The sequence below is a fragment of the Lissotriton helveticus genome, chromosome 9 (genome assembly GCF_964261635.1).
Source record: "Lissotriton helveticus chromosome 9, aLisHel1.1, whole genome shotgun sequence".
NCBI classification, from domain to species: Eukaryota; Metazoa; Chordata; class Amphibia; order Caudata; family Salamandridae; genus Lissotriton; species Lissotriton helveticus.
Window position 1 is genome coordinate 1217527687 of NC_136070.1, and position 21442 is coordinate 1217549128.

The 21442-nt window shown below is 39.6% G+C and overlaps 1 protein-coding gene across 1 annotated transcript in view; it reads left to right on the forward strand.

Annotated features, from left to right (window-relative positions):
* IFT122 (intraflagellar transport 122) overlaps window positions 1-21442 on the forward strand; it is a 402329-nt gene that overhangs the window by 273269 nt on the left and 107618 nt on the right. Inside the window, exon 22 of the mRNA XM_078661691.1 lies at window positions 2242-2339. Within this exon, the coding sequence (XP_078517817.1) occupies window positions 2242-2339 (98 nt within the window). The remainder of the gene's footprint in view (window positions 1-2241; window positions 2340-21442) is intronic.

Below are 21442 nucleotides of genomic sequence, written 5' to 3' on the forward strand. Positions count from 1 at the left end.
TTGTAAACCCCTTCTTTTCAAATTTAAAGTGCATCATTAGAAAATCTAAATATTGAGGTAAAGATTTAAACCTTTTATGCAGTGTCACAGTATCTTTTCATGTTTCACAGAGGGACATAAATGATGCTCCCCAATCCTCTCAGAATAGGTTCTATCAAATGCTTACCTTTGTAATGTAAGAGTAGCAGTTTAAAACAGACATGCTGTGCATGATTCAATTAGTAATTATATTTTTAAACCTTTTTTATTATAGAGACCTAGCTCTCTGGTGATTGTAAACCCATTTTTTTGAATAACCTGTCCTTCCTAACTATGCATTTATTTTTGTTTTGTCAGGACCAGACAGCAAAGTATAACAATGGTGTAGCAGTAATGTATCAATGGGCATTATGATATGCCATAGCATTTGCAATCAGTTTAGTAGGGCAGATAGTCTGTGTGTAGAATTAGATAGATTGAAGCATGGTCTGTATCATTATCTACCTCACTCTGCGATTAACCATGGTTAGAAAAGCTAATTTCTGAGATCCAATTACATTCTTCCTAGTATTGTGTCTTGGGGACTCTAGTTATGGGGTAAGCACATTCAGAACGCTAATACCAAAGGATTACTCAATTCAATGTTCTCTGTAGAATTGATCAAGCTAGTCTTTAGATATGCACATAAAGTTGGCTACAGACAACCTCGTATTTACAAAGTCATGCTCGATTAATGGCTGTTTTCCACTTGAAATGTAGTGGGCTGACCATTCTTTTAATCCCTTTAAATTTCAAATGAAACCATGAACTGTAGTACTTAACTCAGTGTTGAAGATAGTTAATGCACATAATAGAGAATGGACGGTAAATAATATAGAAAAATGTACCAATCTTTTTGTGCTCTCATATGACGATGATTTCATTCATTGGAATAAATCAAAACCCACTGATCTGGGTGACCTTTTTTATAATCATCCAAAGACTTCTCTGGATTTCTTGTGCCCATTGAGATCTAAAAAATGTAACTTAAGCCATGCATATTGGGAATGGTATACCCCAGAATTGCAACAAGAAAAGTCTGTAATACGTAAGTTCGAAAAGAATTGGCGTAAATGCTGTGATCGCCAAACTAGAGCTATTTTTTGTCGCATGTTAAGTCGATGCAAATTGCTAATTGGAGCACTTGTTTGGAGCACCACCTCTCTCTGCTCTGGCGGTGTGAAAATGCCAGGATGCAGAAAGGCTCTGGATCCCACACAGCCACTCTGGGTCACGTCACCATGCTGCATCCACTCTGATGCACTTGGAGTGCAGTAAAGGAGAGAATATATTCTCCAGACTCTCCTTAGTTGATGTTCCAGCGGGGATCAAGGATGGCTCAGTTGACCATGTTGGACTTCGGGCCTTTACAGGGGTCCAATCAAGGCGTTCAAAGGTAGCTGTAATCCGTTCTCTGCTTCAAGAAATAAACACACACGAGAGTAGCCCCTGCTTTTAGCCAGTGATACGGTCCAGTTCACATCACCTCCAGGCCGCTAGTATAGATTTTCAGCCCGGATTTTGCCTTGGGAGCTTCTTTAGAGAGCGGCCATGTTTAGACTGGCCAAATCCCGCGTCAATGGTCCTGTTAAAAACACCTTTGCACAACTTAACAGACTAGTTTTTCTGAAAGTACCTATACTCTTGACCAGTAACACACACTAAATGTTTAGGACAAATCTGTAGTTGCAAGACAGGTTGGAGCGTACGTCTGGCTATCCGGCTCTGGATCTAACAAGTAGTTTGAAATACCCAGATCATACGGTTAGAAATAACTAAAATCTTGATGAGCAACTACTTAGGATTATGGAGAACTGTAGTAAAGGATGAATGCAAGTGAGTTCCTTGTGAAGATTAAGCTTCTCTTCCCACACTTTGCAGAGTGGAATCTGGTACGAAGAAGGAACTGTTTTTAACCTTCCAGTTAGTCTTCTAGGCCAGTCAAGCATCACTCAGCTGGGCAATTGTTGTGAGAGATTCCTTGCTTTTCACTAAAGCAAACCAGCCACAGTTCTTCTGGATTTGAGTTTTACAACAAATTGAATGTTTCACTCTTCAATTACGGTAGGTACAAGGATGTGATTTACTGGATTTGTGCTGCAGACCTACATCTGTCTAAAGAAAGTTACCTTGTTTTTAGAAAAAAAACCATAGTGCCTAATAAAGCCAGCTGACAAAAGTAATTCTAGGTGACCAGACATAATGGCTGATTTCTCTCCCCAGAAAAAGAGCAAAAGAAGACTGAAATGCTCCAGAAGTTTCACCACTTCCAGCACCTGGCAGAACTCTATCACGTTTATCATTCCATCCAGAGATACACGGTAAGATCTGCATGCATCCAACGTTCCCTTTCTCAAACTTGCTCTAAGCTAGTTTGTCTTCAGCTTCTAAAATATAAGTATACATGTGAAGATATGTGTGGTTATTATGGTAAATTAAAGTGGATAGTTTGTTACTAACTCTTTCGTCACGCCTTTACTCTTCTTGCGCAAAAAGGTTGTGGTTTATTTCAAATAATGTATGGCTTATAGGCTTAGTTGGCAGTTCTCAAGGTGCACCTAATTATATATAGAGTCATAGAAGACTGTGTTGTATTGAATATATTTTTTTTCCTTTTTGCTGCTGTACTATATCTCTAGAGGAAAGTGTGCACAAGTAGATTGTATCTGGATATATACAACTGAAATATAAAAAGGATCCTGACCTAACCTTTCAATTAATAATGAAAGTATGTTTCTGGCACACATTTTGATTGTAAAAGTATACCAAAGACACCAACAGCTGTGGGGCTGTCGAGAATGGTGAGTTTTATATAAGAAACCGACCCTGCAGCATATGTTGTTAGTTACTCTTTCAGAAGACCCTCAACCTCCATCTTGTCTATGCCCGATTCACAACCCAGGACACACCCTCGACCCCATCTTCACGGCGAGCAACAGATCACCTTCAGCCACCGCACTCCAGTCACGTGAACGGACCGCTCCATCATACATTTCCACATCGACGCACCCCAGTCCAGCAAACCGAAGCCAGCAAGCAACTTCACACGCAACTGGAATCAGATAAAATGTTCATGTAATGGATGGCAGGATTTGATAGGAGCCCTCTGTAGCAATGGAGATTATGCAGTCCTTTTTAACAATATCCCAGCACCTAGTATTACTGCAGTTTCAACCCTGCTTCGGCGTGTTCCTCATCTCCCCCAGTATCCAGCCCTGCAAGATATAATCTAGATACTCTTTTTTCAAAATATAAGAATAATAGAATGGTGTTGTATGACACTATCAATATTATTGACCAGAAGGTGGTTTAGAAAAAAGTTAAGGCTGTGGGAACTATCTGTTTATAGTCTATAAATATGTTGGCTGATGGAGGACTTTAGCAATAATGTACTCTGAGAGCTGAAATATTGTCATCAAGGAATATGCTGAGTTTAACTGTTGTAAATATGGATAACTGATCCAGCAGCTTTGCGTCGCCAGGTAATAACTTTTCATTGTATTGTAAAACCAATTATATATAGATAAGTGGGAATACTTATACACACACTAAATATATTCGAATTGATTTATGTCTGTGATTGTGCATGGAGGTCAATATTCAGAATTGATATGAAAAGTATTTTGTATGTATAATATGCTTTTTTAATAATAATAGAGATTAATGTATTTTGTGACTGTTACTATTTTGTAGTTTTGTAAAAGCAATACACATATATTGCAAAGACTCTCTTGGTTAGTGACTTCTGCAAGATTCATGAGTTACACCTGTGAAAACATAGGTTTATTGTGGCTAGGTTATTATTTTAAAGAATAAAATCAACAAGGTCTGTTAAATAACCCTTTACAAAATTAAGAAAATTTAAAGCAGGATAATAATCCGGATTCTGCACCAGCCACAGCACCGAACACACCCTGATTGCAGCCACAGACTACATCTGATCCCTCCTCGACCAAGGAGAAATGGTGGCCCTGATCCTCCTCAACCTCTCAGCAGTGTTCGACACAGTATCACACCATACCCTGATCAAAGGGCTTCACAACATTGGAATCTAAGGAGACGCCCTCAAGTGGATCACCTCTTTCATCACAGGTAGAACACTAAGAATCCACCTTCCGCCCTTCACCTCGGAACCCAATAACACCATCTGCGGCGTCCCTCAAGGTTCATCCTTTAGTCCTACCCTGTTCAACAAATACGTGACTCCCTTGGCCAGAGTCATCAGGTCGGATTGACTAACCATCATATCCTACGTTGACGATATCCAGCTCCTCCTCTCATTATCAGAAGACCCCTCCACCATGCTGACTAACTTCTGTAGGCTCATGATGAACATCACCAACTGGATGAGAGACAACTGCCTACAACTCAACACCGACAAGACAAGAGTGCTGATCTTCGGGAACAACACCTCCTCATGGAACGATGCCTAGTGCCCCCCGCCCCTGAACTAGAACCCTCACCCGCTCTGACTGAAAACACCCACAATCTCCAAAATTAGAGAGTCTCCCAGGGACCAGAAAGGACTGGGTAACAAGAACTATGTCAAAAAATTTCCTTTCTGTGTATTAATCTTTCAGTTGGTGACCATGAGGCCTACACACTTAAATCAATTATTATCACTTTTTGATTATAATTTTTGGTTACCAATAGTACGCCACACATGAATGTCATTCTTTATAACTCTCAAAGTTTTATTTTTTATAAAAGGTTTTTATGAAAAGAAAGAGAAACATATTACATCGGTAAACCTTGTGGATACACCTACAATTATAAAAAGTGTGCTCTGTTACAATCTTAACCACTTTCTAACAAATCCAAATTACGGTATCTAATGCAGAGTCACACCACAGTTAAAATCTTTATGTAATCAAATTAAATACATGATACAAACAATTTATACATAATAAAAAGTCCCATTGTCGACGCGTTTCGGTGCGTAGAAGTACATTTGTGGCACCTTCCTCAGGACAGACGAAATATTAAAAACCAATGATTTAAACTTCTTTCTAAAAAAGACAAAAATGAATATAATCAGTACTTTATTTCTATAGAGAGTTTTTAGACTAACTGTGGGCCAATCTAGTGGTGTTCATTATTGGTATATTGAATGCCCTTACTTGAAGTATAGGGTTTACGGTCCTTGTATTAACTTTTCAGGACTTCTTCGCTTTTCGTTTGGCGTTCGCATAAACTCGCTCACACCGTAAAATTTTTCTTTCAATGGCTTTCTATGGAGGGAAAGCATGGAATTATACACCATACTGGAACAAGGTATTGGCTAGTTTATCCCTATCTCGTATATTACTTACTCATAGGGTTTTAGATGACCCCTTAAAAAGGATGTCTTATCAAAGCAGAAGCCTTTTTCCAAATAGGGTCCGTATGTATTCTGTAATTTTACTGCGCCTATAAAGAGTGCACAGTTACTTGGGGTTTTTTTTATCATCATTTACAGATGCTTATTATGCATGGGATCAATCACACCTATACATACCGATAGCTTTTGTCACTATTGCCGGCACCCAGGCTGTTCTTGCTCGCACCCACTCACATAGTGTATTTATACCTGTGCTCAAGTGACATAGACTTATATTAGAGTTCAATGTCTTGTTTATTCCATTTATACCCTGACACAGGATGTGGTGTACATACCTAGTTGGGGTGAAGATTTCTTTAATCGCCCGAGATGCAGCTGTTAGTTTTCTTTGGCCGCTACTGGTTTAACCGTTTGGTGGAGATTTGTTTTCAATTCAATCTTTTCCAACCTGAACAGTAAATACAGCATATTTTAGTAGGGTACTAAATAAGTCGATTTATGTTGCTTTATCTCACTCGCATGATTGCACTATATCGCAGCAACCGATACAGGTCGCTACTGCTGGGGCTTTTACCAAGTCTAGGGCTCCTTTACATGGTACTCGTTTTTATCAAAGTTAAATGCTATATTAGCACTATTTGCCCAAAAACGCTTACTATTGTAATGGTCATACATTAGTCTAGGATCAGCGATCTACGTCCCAGGGGCAGAGGTTCACACTCCTTATTCAAACCCCACCGCTGCCTGACTCCCAGGGACAGAGTGCTCACCTTCTAATTACGGGCGTTCGGCGGACCTTCTTCCGACGGCTTCCTGCTTCCGGCTGCTTCTGATAGCATCGGTCAGAGGCGCCGGCCTTATATACCTATTCCTATGTTTAATTGGTCCCAATTATTCAATTATGGGGCATATCCGGCGCCATATTTGTAGTTTTCGCGACTATGGACATGATTGGAAACTACCGAACTCTCGGTTATTTATTTATCCGCATTTTATGGTTCGTTAACGGGACCCAAAATAAGGCATTCGTTTTCCTTAATTTGTATAAATCACAGAGTTAATAATACTCTCAAAGTGTGGCTCGCGCTTACTACTTGTTGTGTTCTAACATCCCGGCACCCGTGTGTCAGCGCCATTTTAGTCGTTTTTAGTGATTATTCTTTATGAACTACAGGGCTGCGTGTTCGAGCCCCCTATTCTCCTGAAATTTATTGCTATTATTCACTTCTTTACTTTTGCGTGCTAACTTCGCACTCGATGTTTATATTTATTTTCGGAGTTTAGCACGGGCCCTTGCCCTTGTATTGAGGCTGTTTTCTAAAGTAAGCATCGTCCTCTAGGGACTCCATGGTTACCGGTTCGAGTCGTGAGCTCGCTATGTTTCCCCAATCACCCTTTAGTTAATCATCCATATTTCAACATAATTGCACATTGTATGTGGGAAAAGTGGTAATAAACCTTTGTATGTACATTTAAACATTCCCTTTTCATTAAAGTTACCCAGATATCGATATTTTTAGAAACAAAAATTTTTTTCTTTTACACAGCCAGGTTTAATTACAGTGTTTCTAGCAACAATGTCTCATTTACTTGTAGTCCCGAATATGCATACACCCCACTACTGTCTTTCCAGGTCGAGATGATGGTAACTTGTATTCCAAAGTCAGTTTTTAATGTTTAACACAGACTTAATCCTGACCATATGGTTTCAAGAGACAGATCTACTTCAATTACCCAGTTCGTTAAAACAAATCCAGTGATCAATCCTGTTCAGACAAATAGTCAATACATAGAATATTACAGCATGTTTATCACATTCTACAGGTATTGCACAAATTTCATAGGGGAGGGATATGTCAACATATATCATATTATCTAATCATTCTATCCCACTCCTCCCGGCAGTTTAGTCCGTGATAGTATGACTTGAATTTAGACATATAAAATTGTTCCCTTTGTTTTCGTTTTTTATTGAGGTCTCCTCCTCTCGCTGAAATCTTAATCTTTTCCAAAATGAACCACTTAATTTCATCAAAGTTGTGTTTTTCCGCTATCCAGTGCTCTACCAATGGGGCGTTCTTTTTTTGATTTCTGATCGCGGAGCGATGTTCTGTGAGACGTAGGCGCATTTCGCGCCCTGTCTCACCAATATAACATTTGTTGCATGGACACAACAATAGGTACACTACATTTGTAGTGCGACAATTGACGTGTTCATTCATCCAGTGGGTTATTCCCTGCACCTCCAACTTGTCAGTCTTAATGATATTCTTGCAATGTGTGCAGGAACCACAGGGCAAATTTCCCCTAATGGGATTATTGGTCACAACGTCTCTTTGTCCTCCTCTTTTTGACTCTTTAAAAGTATGTACTAGGTGATTTCTTATGGTCTTGTTTCTCCTGTACGCATAAACTGGTTTTGTCATAGGTGTTATTCCTGCTTTGTTTAGTATGGTCCAGTTTTTGTTTATAAGATTCTTTACTTTATTGCTGAAACCATTATAGTCAGTAACCATAATATTTTTTTCTTCATTGCTGTGCTTTTGTTTAGATGATACCTCAAACAGACTGTCGCGGTTGTAGTACTTCGCACGCTTATATGCTTGTTTTATTAAGCGTTTGGGATAGCCTCTTTGGGCGAGCTTGGTTTTTAAGTTGGCAGCATGTTTTTCATAGCTCGTTCTATCACTACAATTCCGCCTTATTCTTAGGAACTGACTAAAAGGTATCCCATCTTTTTGACATCTAGGATGGTAGCTTTTATGGTGAAGGAGCGTGTTTCGGTCAGTTGGCTTTACAAACAAGTCCACATTGAGGACTCCTTCTTTTTCATGGATTTTAATATCAAGGAAGTCTACTGCCACTTGGCTTTTGTTTGAGGTAAACTTAAGGTTAGGATCCCCACAGTTTATCCATTCTAAAAAGGTGTCTAAATCCTTTTCCTCGCCCTCCCAAATAAAGAAAATGTCATCTATGAAACGTGACCAGCACTTCACATTCTCGTAAAACGGACACATTTCATTGTAGATATGTTGGGTCTCGAAATTACCTACATATAGGCATGCCAGGCTGGGAGCACATGTGGCTCCCATACTGGTGCCCTTGATCTGACAATAATAGTCCTGTTTAAATAAAAAGATATTGTTTTTTAAGATTATCTCTATACATTCTATTATGAATGTATTTTGCGAAGTTAAGTCACCATTTTCATCACTTAGAATGCCCTTCATCATCTTAACAGTATCTTCTTGCGGGATGTTTGTATACAACGCTTCGATATCAAGGCACACCAGCCATTGTGTGTCTTTATTGAACTCTCTCCCTTCTATTTTTGAGATCATGTGGGTAGTATCTTTTATATACGAGGGTAATTTCGTGACCAAAGGTTGAATGAAGTGGTCTACGTATTTACTGAGGGGCTCAGTCAAAGATTCTATTCCCGACACTATCGGGCGCATTGGAGGATCTTCCAAATTTTTATGCACCTTAGGCAACCCGTATAGTGCCGGGATTTTGGGATTTTCATTTATCAGGAATCTGTATTCCTCCTCACAAATGATATTGTCTTCTTTTGCAAAGTTTACCACATCATGAACTTTTTTCTTAAGATTGTTCCATTCCCTCACATTGCTAGATTTGTAATGTGACTCATTATTTAAAAGTATTAGCATTCTACTTTCATAATCTTCTGTGTCTAAAACCACTATGCTGCCCCCCTTATCTCCAGGTTTTATCGTTATTTCATCGCAGGAAGCTAGGGATTTTAATGCATCCCTTTCCTCTTTTGATAAGTTATTTTCAGTCCATGCCTGTGTGTCTAATAGCTTTTCTAGGCCAATGGTCACCGCTTTTTCGAAAGTATCTACCTCTGGTCCTACCATCCCGATATTGGGAGTCCATGTGGACAAAGGTTTTAGGCCAGATTTGTTGGTGGTTTCTCTATCTTCCTTGCCCATGAAAAACTTCCTGAGTCTAATTTTTCTAAATAAGTCCCTTACATCCCTTTCGATATTAAATCTACAGCCTATTGTGCTAGGGGCAAAACCCAAACCCTTTTCTAAGACACTAGTTTCATGTTTACTTAATACTTTATTTGAAAGGTTAATTATTGGGGCTTTTAAAACTTCACCCTCCATTTTCTGTTCCTGATTGGGGAATATGGGGTTTTCTCCTATTAGTCCCATTCCTTTTGGCTGCGAGTCCGCATGTATGGTCTCCTTGTCATTCCCCCTGCTTGTTGATTGCCCTGACGTCCCCTCCCCCGGGCTCTGAAGCCACGTTGTTGTCGCCTCTGTGGCTGACCTAAAAAAACTGGTTGGTATTCTCTGTTTGTCTGGCCTCCTTGTCTCTCCTCGGTTCTATTTCTAGGGTCCTGATGGTTTTCCCCTTCTGATTCAGAGCTGTTATAGGAGGTATCAGAGAATGTTACATTCTTTTTATGATACCGGTTCCTGTTGTAGTTAAAGTGTTTACCATTATATTCTGTGGGTGCTGGTTGCTCATAATAGTCTTTTTGGATATATGGGTACACAGTTTCGATTTTATAATTAGCTATATCTTTCCGCAGCTTATTTGTTTTTTTGTTTATCATGTACTCCTGGTATCCATTAATATCCTCCTTTATCTCGTCTAGTTTTTTCTTGGCGTCCTCCAACGCTGTACTATCATTTAGTTGTTTTTCAAGGGTCTCGATTTCCTCCCTCTCTATTATGATTATAGCTTGGGCGGTCTCTATTATGAGCAACATCTAGTCGCGACTGCATCTATTCGCGATTAGTGTCCAGCTCTCCTTGAACTTCTCATTATTAACGAACAATCCCGGTTCGTTCCTAATTTGAAGTCCTATTGGTATAATCCCTTTCCTACAATACTGAATTATAAACTCAGAATGTAATTCTGTTCTTATCATCTTTTTCTTTAGGTTCCAGAGTTTATTCCACCTCTCATCATCATTTTTAGTAAGTGTCATGGAATTTATTGTTTTAGATGAATCCCCTATCAGTTGTTTGAATTGGTCTTCTGAAAAACCAAACGTACGTAAAGTATCCATTTTTTATATTGCAGCGCCCACTCTCCAGCCGAAAGGCTGTAGAACAATCTCCAAAATTAGAGAGTCTCCCAGGGACCAGAAAGGACTGGGTAACAAGAACTATGTCAAAAAATTTCCTTTCTGTGTATTAATCTTTCAGTTGGTGACCATGACGCCTACACACTTAAATCAATTATTATCACTTTTTGATTATAATTTTTGGTTACCAATAGTACGCCACACATGAATGTCATTCTTTATAACTCTCAAAGTTTTATTTTTTATAAAAGGTTTTTATGAAAAGAAAGAGAAACATATTACATCGGTAAACCTTGTGGATACACCTACAATTATAAAAAGTGTGCTCTGTTACAATCTTAACCACTTTCTAACAAATCCAAATTACGGTATCTAATGCAGAGTCACACCACAGTTAAAATCTTTATGTAATCAAATTAAATACATGATACAAACAATTTATACATAATAAAAAGTCCCATTGTCGACGCGTTTCGGTGCGTAGAAGTACATTTGTGGCACCTTCCTCAGGACAGACGAAATATTAAAAACCAATGATTTAAACTTCTTTCTAAAAAAGACAAAAATGAATATAATCAGTACTTTATTTCTATAGAGAGTTTTTAGACTAACTGTGGGCCAATCTAGTGGTGTTCATTATTGGTATATTGAATGCCCTTACTTGAAGTATAGGGTTTACGGTCCTTGTATTAACTTTTCAGGACTTCTTCGCTTTTCGTTTGGCGTTCGCATAAACTCGCTCACACCGTAAAATTTTTCTTTCAATGGCTTTCTATGGAGGGAAAGCATGGAATTATACACCATACTGGAACAAGGTATTGGCTAGTTTATCCCTATCTCGTATATTACTTACTCATAGGGTTTTAGATGACCCCTTAAAAAGGATGTCTTATCAAAGCAGAAGCCTTTTTCCAAATAGGGTCCGTATGTATTCTGTAATTTTACTGCGCCTATAAAGAGTGCACAGTTACTTGGGGTTTTTTTTATCATCATTTACAGATGCTTATTATGCATGGGATCAATCACACCTATACATACCGATCGCTTTTGTCACTATTGCCGGCACCCAGGCTGTTCTTGCTCGCACCCACTCACATAGTGTATTTATACCTGTGCTCAAGTGACATAGACTTATATTAGAGTTCAATGTCTTGTTTATTCCATTTATACCCTGACACAGGATGTGGTGTACATACCTAGTTGGGGTGAAGATTTCTTTAATCGCCCGAGATGCAGCTGTTAGTTTTCTTTGGCCGCTACTGGTTTAACCGTTTGGTGGAGATTTTTTTCAATTCAATCTTTTCCAACCTGAACAGTAAGTACAGCATATTTTAGTAGGGTACTAAATAAGTCGATTTATGTTGCTTTATCTCACTCGCATGATTGCACTATATCGCAGCAACCGATACAGGTCGCTACTGCTGGGGCTTTTACCAAGTCTAGGGCTCCTTTACATGGTACTCGTTTTTATCAAAGTTAAATGCTATATTAGCACTATTTGCCCAAAAACGCTTACTATTGTAATGGTCATACATTAGTCTAGGATCAGCGATCTACGTCCCAGGGGCAGAGGTTCACACTCCTTATTCAAACCCCACCGCTGCCTGAGTCCCAGGGACAGAGTGCTCACCTTCTAATTACGGGCGTTCGGCGGACCTTCTTCCGACGGCTTCCTGCTTCCGGCTGCTTCTGATAGCATCGGTCAGAGGCGCCGGCCTTATATACCTATTCCTATGTTTAATTGGTCCCAATTATTCAATTATGGGGCATATCCGGCGCCATATTTGTAGTTTTCGCGACTATGGACATGATTGGAAACTACCGAACTCTCGGTTATTTATTTATCCGCATTTTATGGTTCGTTAACGGGACCCAAAATAAGGCATTCGTTTTCCTTAATTTGTATAAATCACAGAGTTAATAATACTCTCAAAGTGTGGCTCGCGCTTACTACTTGTTGTGTTCTAACATCGCGGCACCCGTGTGTCAGCGCCATTTTAGTAGTTTTTAGTGATTATTCTTTATGAACTACAGGGCTGCGTGTTCGAGCCCCCTATTCTCCTGAAATTTATTGCTATTATTCACTTCTTTACTTTTGCGTGCTAACTTCGCACTCGATGTTTATATTTATTTTTGGAGTTTAGCACGGGCCCTTGCCCTTGTATTGAGGCTGTTTTCTAAAGTAAGCATCGTCCTCTAGGGACTCCATGGTTACCGGTTCGAGTCGTGAGCTCGCTATGTTTCCCCAATCACCCTTTAGTTAATCATCCATATTTCAACATAATTGCACATTGTATGTGGGAAAAGTGGTAATAAACCTTTGTATGTACATTTAAACATTCCCTTTTCATTAAAGTTACCCAGATATCGATATTTTTAGAAACAAAAAATTTTTTCTTTTCTTTTACACAGCCAGGTTTAATTACAGTGTTTCTAGCAACAATGTCTCATTTACTTGTAGTCCCGAATATGCATACACCCCACTACTGTCTTTCCAGGTCTTTATTTGGGAGGGCGAGGAAAAGGATTTAGACACCTTTTTAGAATGGATAAACTGTGGGGATCCTAACCTTAAGTTTACCTCAAACAAAAGCCAAGTGGCAGTAGACTTCCTTGATATTAAAATCCATGAAAAAGAAGGAGTCCTCAATGTGGACTTGTTTGTAAAGCCAACTGACCGAAACACGCTCCTTCACCATAAAAGCTACCATCCTAGATGTCAAAAAGATGGGATACCTTTTAGTCAGTTCCTAAGAATAAGGCGGAATTGTAGTGATAGAACGAGCTATGAAAAACATGCTGCCAACTTAAAAACCAAGCTCGCCCAAAGAGGCTATCCCAAACGCTTAATAAAACAAGCATATAAGCGTGCGAAGTACTACAACCGCGACAGTCTGTTTGAGGTATCATCTAAACAAAAGCACAGCAATGAAGAAAACATTATTATGGTTACTGACTATAATGGTTTCAGCAATAAAGTAAAGAATCTTATAAACAAAAACTGGACCATACTAAACAAAGCAGGAATAACACCTATGACAAAACCAGTTTATGCGTACAGGAGAAACAAGACCATAAGAAATCACCTAGTACATACTTTTAAAGAGTCAAAAAGAGGAGGACAAAGAGACGTTGTGACCAATAATCCCATTAGGGGAAATTTGCCCTGTGGTTCCTGCACACATTGCAAGAATATCATTAAGACTGACAAGTTGGAGGTGCAGGGAATAACCCACTGGATGAATGAACACGTCAATTGTCGCACTACAAATGTAGTGTACCTATTGTTGTGTCCATGCAACAAATGTTATATTGGTGAGACAGGGCGCGAAATGCGCCTACGTCTCACAGAACATCGCTCCGCGATCAGAAATCAAAAAAAGAACGCCCCATTGGTAGAGCACTGGATAGCGGAAAAACACAACTTTGATGAAATTAAGTGGTTCATTTTGGAAAAGATTAAGATTTCAGCGAGAGGAGGTGACCTCAATAAAAAACGAAAACAAAGGGAACAATTTTATATGTCTAAATTCAAGTCATACTATCACAGACTAAACTGCCGGGAGGAGTGGGATAGAATGATTAGATAATATGATATATGTTGACATATCCCTCCCCTATGAAATTTGTGCAATACCTGTAGAATGTGATAAACATGCTGTAATATTCTATGTATTGACTATTTGTCTGAACAGGATTGATCACTGGATTTGTTTTAATGAACTGGGTAATTGAAGTAGATCTGTCTCTTGAAACCATATGGTCAGGATTAAGTCTGTGTTAAACATTAAAAACTGACTTTGGAATACAAGTTACCATCATCTCGACCTGGAAAGACAGTAGTGGGGTGTATGCATATTCGGGACTACAAGTAAATGAGACATTGTTGCTAGAAACACTGTAATTAAACCTGGCTGTGTAAAAGAAAAAAAATTTTGTTTCTAAAAATATCGATATCTGGGTAACTTTAATGAAAAGGGAATGTTTAAATGTACATACAAAGGTTTATTACCACTTTTCCCACATACAATGTGCAATTATGTTGAAATATGGATGATTAACTAAAGGGTGATTGGGGAAACATAGCGAGCTCACGACTCGAACCGGTAACCATGGAGTCCCTAGAGGACGATGCTTACTTTAGAAAACAGCCTCAATACAAGGGCAAGGGCCCGTGCTAAACTCCGAAAATAAATATAAACATCGAGTGCGAAGTTAGCACGCAAAAGTAAAGAAGTGAATAATAGCAATAAATTTCAGGATGATAGGGGGCTCGAACACGCAGCCCTGTAGTTCATAAAGAATAATCACTAAAAACTACTAAAATGGCGCTGACACACGGGTGCCGCGATGTTAGAACACAACAAGTAGTAAGCGCGAGCCACACTTTGAGAGTATTATTAACTCTGTGATTTATACAAATTAAGGAAAACGAATGCCTTATTTTGGGTCCCGTTAACGAACCATAAAATGCGGATAAATAAATAACCGAGAGTTCGGTAGTTTCCAATCATGTCCATAGTCGCGAAAACTACAAATATGGCGCCGGATATGCCCCATAATTGAATAATTGGGACCAATTAAACATAGGAATAGGTATATAAGGCCGGCGCCTCTGACCGATGCTATCAGAAGCAGCCGGAAGCAGGAAGCCGTCGGAAGAAGGTCCGCCGAACGCCCGTAATTAGAAGGTGAGCACTCTGTCCCTGGGAGTCAGGCAGCGGTGGGGTTTGAATAAGGAGTGTGAACCTCTGCCCCTGGGACGTAGATCGCTGATCCTAGACTAATGTATGACCATTACAATAGTAAGCGTTTTTGGGCAAATAGTGCTAATATAGCATTTAACTTTGATAAAAACGAGTACCATGTAAAGGAGCCCTAGACTTGGTAAAAGCCCCAGCAGTAGTGACCTGTATCGGTTGCTGCGATATAGTGCAATCATGCGAGTGAGATAAAGCAACATAAATCGACTTATTTAGTACCCTACTAAAATATGCTGTATTTACTGTTCAGGTTGGAAAAGATTGAATTGAAAACAAATCTCCACCAAACGGTTAAACCAGTAGCGGCCAAAGAAAACTAACAGCTGCATCTCGGGCGATTAAAGAAATCTTCACCCCAACTAGGTATGTACACCACATCCTGTGTCAGGGTATAAATGGAATAAACAAGACATTGAACTCTAATATAAGTCTATGTCACTTGAGCACAGGTATAAATACACTATGTGAGTGGGTGCGAGCAAGAACAGCCTGGGTGCCGGCAATAGTGACAAAAGCTATCGGTATGTATAGGTGTGATTGATCCCATGCATAATAAGCATCTGTAAATGATGATAAAAAAAAACCCAAGTAACTGTGCACTCTTTATAGGCGCAGTAAAATTACAGAATACATACGGACCCTATTTGGAAAAAGGCTTCTGCTTTGATAAGACATCCTTTTTAAGGGGCTTCATTTTTGACAACTCTTTGTCCGGAAATGCCCAAGTTAACAAAGTGGTAGGGGCCTGTTTCTCTAAACTTCGCATGATCAGAAAAATCTTCCCCTTCCTCCCTCTATCCTCACGCAAAACTGTAGTCCAGGCCCTTATCATCACCCATCTAGACTATGCTAATAGTCTATATGCAGGTGCCCCGCACTATCTTATTGATCGCCTGCAAATAGTCCAAAATGCGGCAGCCCGGCTCATCGGTAACATCCCTGCCCGTACTTCAGTCAGAGCCTACCGAGAAGAACTTCATTGGCTTCCCATTTCACGACGCATTGACTTTAAAATTCTGATCCTGACATTTCGGGCTATCCATGGTACTGGCCCACTTTATCTGAAAAAGCGTCTCAAGATCTCTGTTTCAGCCAGACATCTCAGATCCAATAACCTTCGTCTTCTGTTGGTTCCTAGATTCAGGCTTTCTCGGACTGGCGGCAGATCTTTCACCGTCACTGCCGCCAAACTCTGGAATAGCCTCCCCCTTGACCTCAGGTTCTGTGAATCTGAGCCAGCCTTTCGCCGCAAACTCAAGACCTGGCTGTTCACTAGGCGGTAGGACTTGGACTGTTAACTCCTCACCGTTTCCCATTTTCTCTGTGAGATATGATCTTGGTTACTCTTCATGGGGACAGTTATGTAATCTTAGCGCCGGGACACCTCCTTCGGAGGTAGCTGCGCGCTCTATAAGCTCCATAAATAAATAAGTAAGTAATATACGAGATAGGGATAAACTAGCCAATACCTTGTTCCAGTATGGTGTATAATTCCATGCTTTCCCTCCATAGAAAGCCATTGAAAGAAAAATTTTACGGTGTGAGCGAGTTTATGCGAACGCCAAACGAAAAGCGAAGAAGTCCTGAAAAGTTAATACAAGGACCGTAAACCCTATACTTCAAGTAAGGGCATTCAATATACCAATAATGAACACCACTAGATTGGCCCACAGTTAGTCTAAAAACTCTCTATAGAAATAAAGTACTGATTATATTCATTTTTGTCTTTTTTAGAAAGAAGTTTAAATCATTGGTTTTTAATATTTCGTCTGTCCTGAGGAAGGTGCCACAAATGTACTTCTACGCACCGAAACGCGTCGACAATGGGACTTTTTATTATGTATAAATTGTTTGTATCATGTATTTAATTTGATTACATAAAGATTTTAACTGTGGTGTGACTCTGCATTAGATACCGTAATTTGGATTTGTTAGAAAGTGGTTAAGATTGTAACAGAGCACACTTTTTATAATTGTAGGTGTATCCACAAGGTTTACCGATGTAATATGTTTCTCTTTCTTTTCATAAAAACCTTTTATAAAAAATAAAACTTTGAGAGTTATAAAGAATGACATTCATGTGTGGCGTACTATTGGTAACCAAAAATTATAATCAAAAAGTGATAATAATTGATTTAAGTGTGTAGGCCTCATGGTCACCAACTGAAAGATTAATACACAGAAAGGAAATTTTTTGAAAACACCCACAACCTTAGCATCATCCTAGACAGTAAGCTCACTATGAAAAGACAGGTCATTGTAGTCTCATCCACCTTTTTCCTCACCCTTCACATGCTCATCAAGATTTTTCAATTGGCTCCCCATCAACACCGGACGCACCGTCATGCAAGCCCTGGTCACTAGCTGACTGGACTATGGCATTACACTCAACCTAGGAATCACCTCGTACCTCCTCAAGAGACTGGAAACAGTACAGAACTCAGTGGACAGACTCATCCTAGAACCCCTAAATGGACCCACATCATCCCTCAACTCAAGAAGCTCCACTGGCTCTCCATTCAGAAGAGATGCCAGTTCAATATGCTGATCCTCACCTTCAAAGCCTTCCACAACCAGGGGCCAGCATACATCAACTACCGCTGAACTTCCACCTTCCGTCCAGACCCCTGCGCTCTGCCTCGCCCACACACCCCGCATCCGCCGAAGCAACAGTGGAGGATGCCCTTTCTCCTATCTCTTTGCGAAATCCTGTAATGTCCTCCCTCTTCACCTACATACCTCATAATTTCTGCTGAAATTCAGAAAAGGACTCGGGATCTGGATGTCAGCAGAGCTCTCTGCAGCAGTACTCTCAGCTACAGGATACCCCCATGGGTGATTAGCCCTGTTTACAAATCACGATTGATTGGTTTGTTGATTGATTGAATAATCAAGAGTCGTAGCACAAGCTATCCAGAACTACAGCTCCAGACGTAGCTTTCTAGGTAAGGTGTGGTTCCCACACCATACCAAGAGAGGGCAAGAAGGGAGGTTGTGTAGACATGAATAGATGACCACTGTTGAAGGCCTGAGTGCTAGGGAGCCTTTGGGGCCTACTGAAGTTGCTGAGTTGCCGCAGGGCATGGTGGACTCAGAAAAGGACACAGTAAAACAATTTAAATCCTACCCCTGCTGGACCAATGTCAGGGCACTATATAGCCTAATGAAGAAGAGCAGCCATTATGTTAAACTACCTGACCACAATGCATTTGTATAACATTCAGTGACCTCTTATTTACATTTTTGTTTATAAATGGCATCACTCTTGTGACATCAGTTTAGTCAGACTTGATCACTAGCATCAGTAACCTCCAGTATTTCTCTGCTCTGGTGTTTTTGCCTCCCTGTGGACCTAAGATGAAGGCTGAACCAATAGGATGGAATAACCCCCAATGGTGTGGAATTTAATAAATTATGCACTTGTCCATTGGACAGGTTGCTTCTTAAATCTACTTGTCCTGTAACAAAATCCACTTGTCCCTTTGGTGTCATGTAGTGCGGCGAGAAGTTATGGCAGCAATCTCATTATATAAGAGCTCTGATAATAGCTTGTCTGATTATGCCAGGGCTCATATTATAGTATGGTCCGAATTCTAGCAATTCCCTTATTATGCCACTTTTCCACAGATCTGCATACTGGGATTGAAGGCAGCGGCAAGCAATAGTTCCAGGGTTACTAACTTGCATGTTTTAGGGGTTTTAAACAGCTCTTCTCTAATCTTCTCCCATACTGATCATACTGAGAGAGGTTGGAAATGTACTCTTTGACAAGGGCAGAAGTAAAACTTTTTTCAGGGTTGGAAAAAAGGTGGTTGGAGGAAAAGTGAACTTGTAAACGCTTAATAGATTTTCGGATGAGCAAATCTACACATGCGTATTTGCTCGTGCTAAAATGGAGTTCACAAATATTTTGCAGGAGTAAGATTTTTCAGGCCTGCTTCCGTAAATACGTGTGAATTCATGAAAGCCATAAATCGGCACTAATACAAATGCATACAACATGGATGCACCTTTATGACTTTCATTAAGAACTGGGCATCGAATTAGGTCTGCTGCTTATCGAAAGTGTATCTCTTTCTCTATAGGCTGGCTTCACTGTGTCAGCATTCTGCTCTTTCTCAAACATATCAGCACACAAAGTGTTGTTCACTGACAGGAACTGCTGTTGTAATGTGTGCTTTTTGAGACCAAAAAATACTTTTTGTATTTTGCCATGTTTGTTACAAAGGCAAGCGCCCGGCAGCTCCTACACCAAAAAAGTTTAACAAAAACCATGTTTTGACAGAACCAAATGGTTGACCACAAATGTCAGACCACAAATGTCAGACCTATTTGGCTTTGACAATACTTGTTTATTTCCCTGTTTCGCATAATCTTGTAGAAACAGGTTACTCTGATTTTCATAATGAATAATTTTTGGGAAATGCTAGGATGTATTAACACATTTTAGTAACTGATGTTTCAAAGAAATGGTACCTAAAATTTCACAGTACTTTAGCAAAACATTTTTTTCTGAGTTGCATTTCTTTGTGAATATTTTATTTTGAAAGCAAAGAATCATCAGTCTTGCTTTCAAGCTTCTGCAAATATTTGCATATTACCAGAGAGCATTCTGGGAGCAAATGCGTAGCTTCATATTGTAAAACTTTGCAAACATGTGTATACATTTTTATACTGGAACCATCGTCCGTATTATAGTCCAAGCTTACAACATTTCCTCTGAGCGCTCACCCTAATAATAAAAGCTTTGTGTATATGGGTCATTGAAACAAGTTCAAATAGCATTGACATAGGGACATAAATATTACCTTAGCAGCAGACAATTTGCTTCCCTGATCCATAATGTGTTACTGTAAACTGGCAGCCAAAGGGCTTGGGCTGCAGGGGGTTGGGCCTACTTGTACTAAGGACAAAATAAACACAAAAACCTGTTGTCCTTGACCCCAAACAATATGTCCTGGGCATCGGGCTATTGGAATTCCACACCCGTGAACCCCTAACAGCACACAGTTTTGACCTGAGTGGCTATAAGGATGTGGAGCCAAGGGTGCTTTCTGATCTCGGTTGGATCCTGTCTTCTGGTCCCCCTTTATATACTGGCAAATCCATACTTGTGTTCCCCAGGGAGCCAAGTACTAGATTTCCAGTTTTAGACTACTTGGTATTACCTATTCTAAGCTTATGCTATATCCCACTCTCGTTCGACCATTGAAAGCTTCCCTCTAAACTGTATTCATTGTCTCCCCATAACTGAATTTCTGTGTTCTGGTATATCGCTTGAGCTTTCTTCAGTATTTTGAATAGCAGGCAAATGGTTATTGAGTTGTTCAAGGGCTACTTTCTTCACTGATGTCTGCAGCCTGGATCTCTTTCAAACAAGTATATTTGCAAAATCAGTTAACAGTGAAAGACAACATTCTACAAAGCAGAATGGATAAATGGAACACTACTTTTTCACGGTACATGCATATGGATGCTCATTCAGCTGTTATTTTCTCACCTGGCATGTACATTTCAAGTTCTTAGGAAAAATATAAATCTTTCAAACAACTAAACCAGTTCTTTTTCTCTTCTAGTCTTATTTTCCTTCTTTTTATATACTTGTTGTTAAGCTTTGAGGCTTAAATTTGATTACCTGATTACAGCTGTATTGAAAGCAAGGCTCCATTGTGAAGTTGGTTCATGTATTTTATTTTCTATTGACTACTGTTTTCTAAACCAGGCACAACTCCCCTACAGAATACACTAATCCTGATCTGGTCATTAGGAGCTCTCCAGATACCCTTTGGTAAACTCCTAGCCAATTTCTGGGCTGACCATTAAAATGTGCTTTTCTTTGATTTCTCTTTTGCCTGACTCTTAAGAGCAAGTTTTTTTGAAAACTCTTTTGCTGATGTTACTGTTGAAAGGGAAAAAAAGAGTGACTCCAAAGACTGAGCAAAGGTCTTTGTACCAATGCACTAAGCAAGATTTTTGACCACTGAGTTCTTTTTGCCTTAGGTTATGTCCAACCAATGTATCCTAATAGTGCTGTTTACTTGGTCTCCTGTATGGGTCTCATAAAGCTGTAAATTCTGCTGTATAACAGTGCAACTTTTATACTCTGTGCTTATACATTATTTTGGTCTCATCCGAATGTTTGGGATGTCACTGCTTTCAGTGTTAGAATGTGGGAGAATCTGTTATTCATTCTTACTGAGATATTACTGACATGCAGATGTTTGGAGTTCTACTTCAGTACATCATTATTCCACCAATACTACAGCTGGTTTG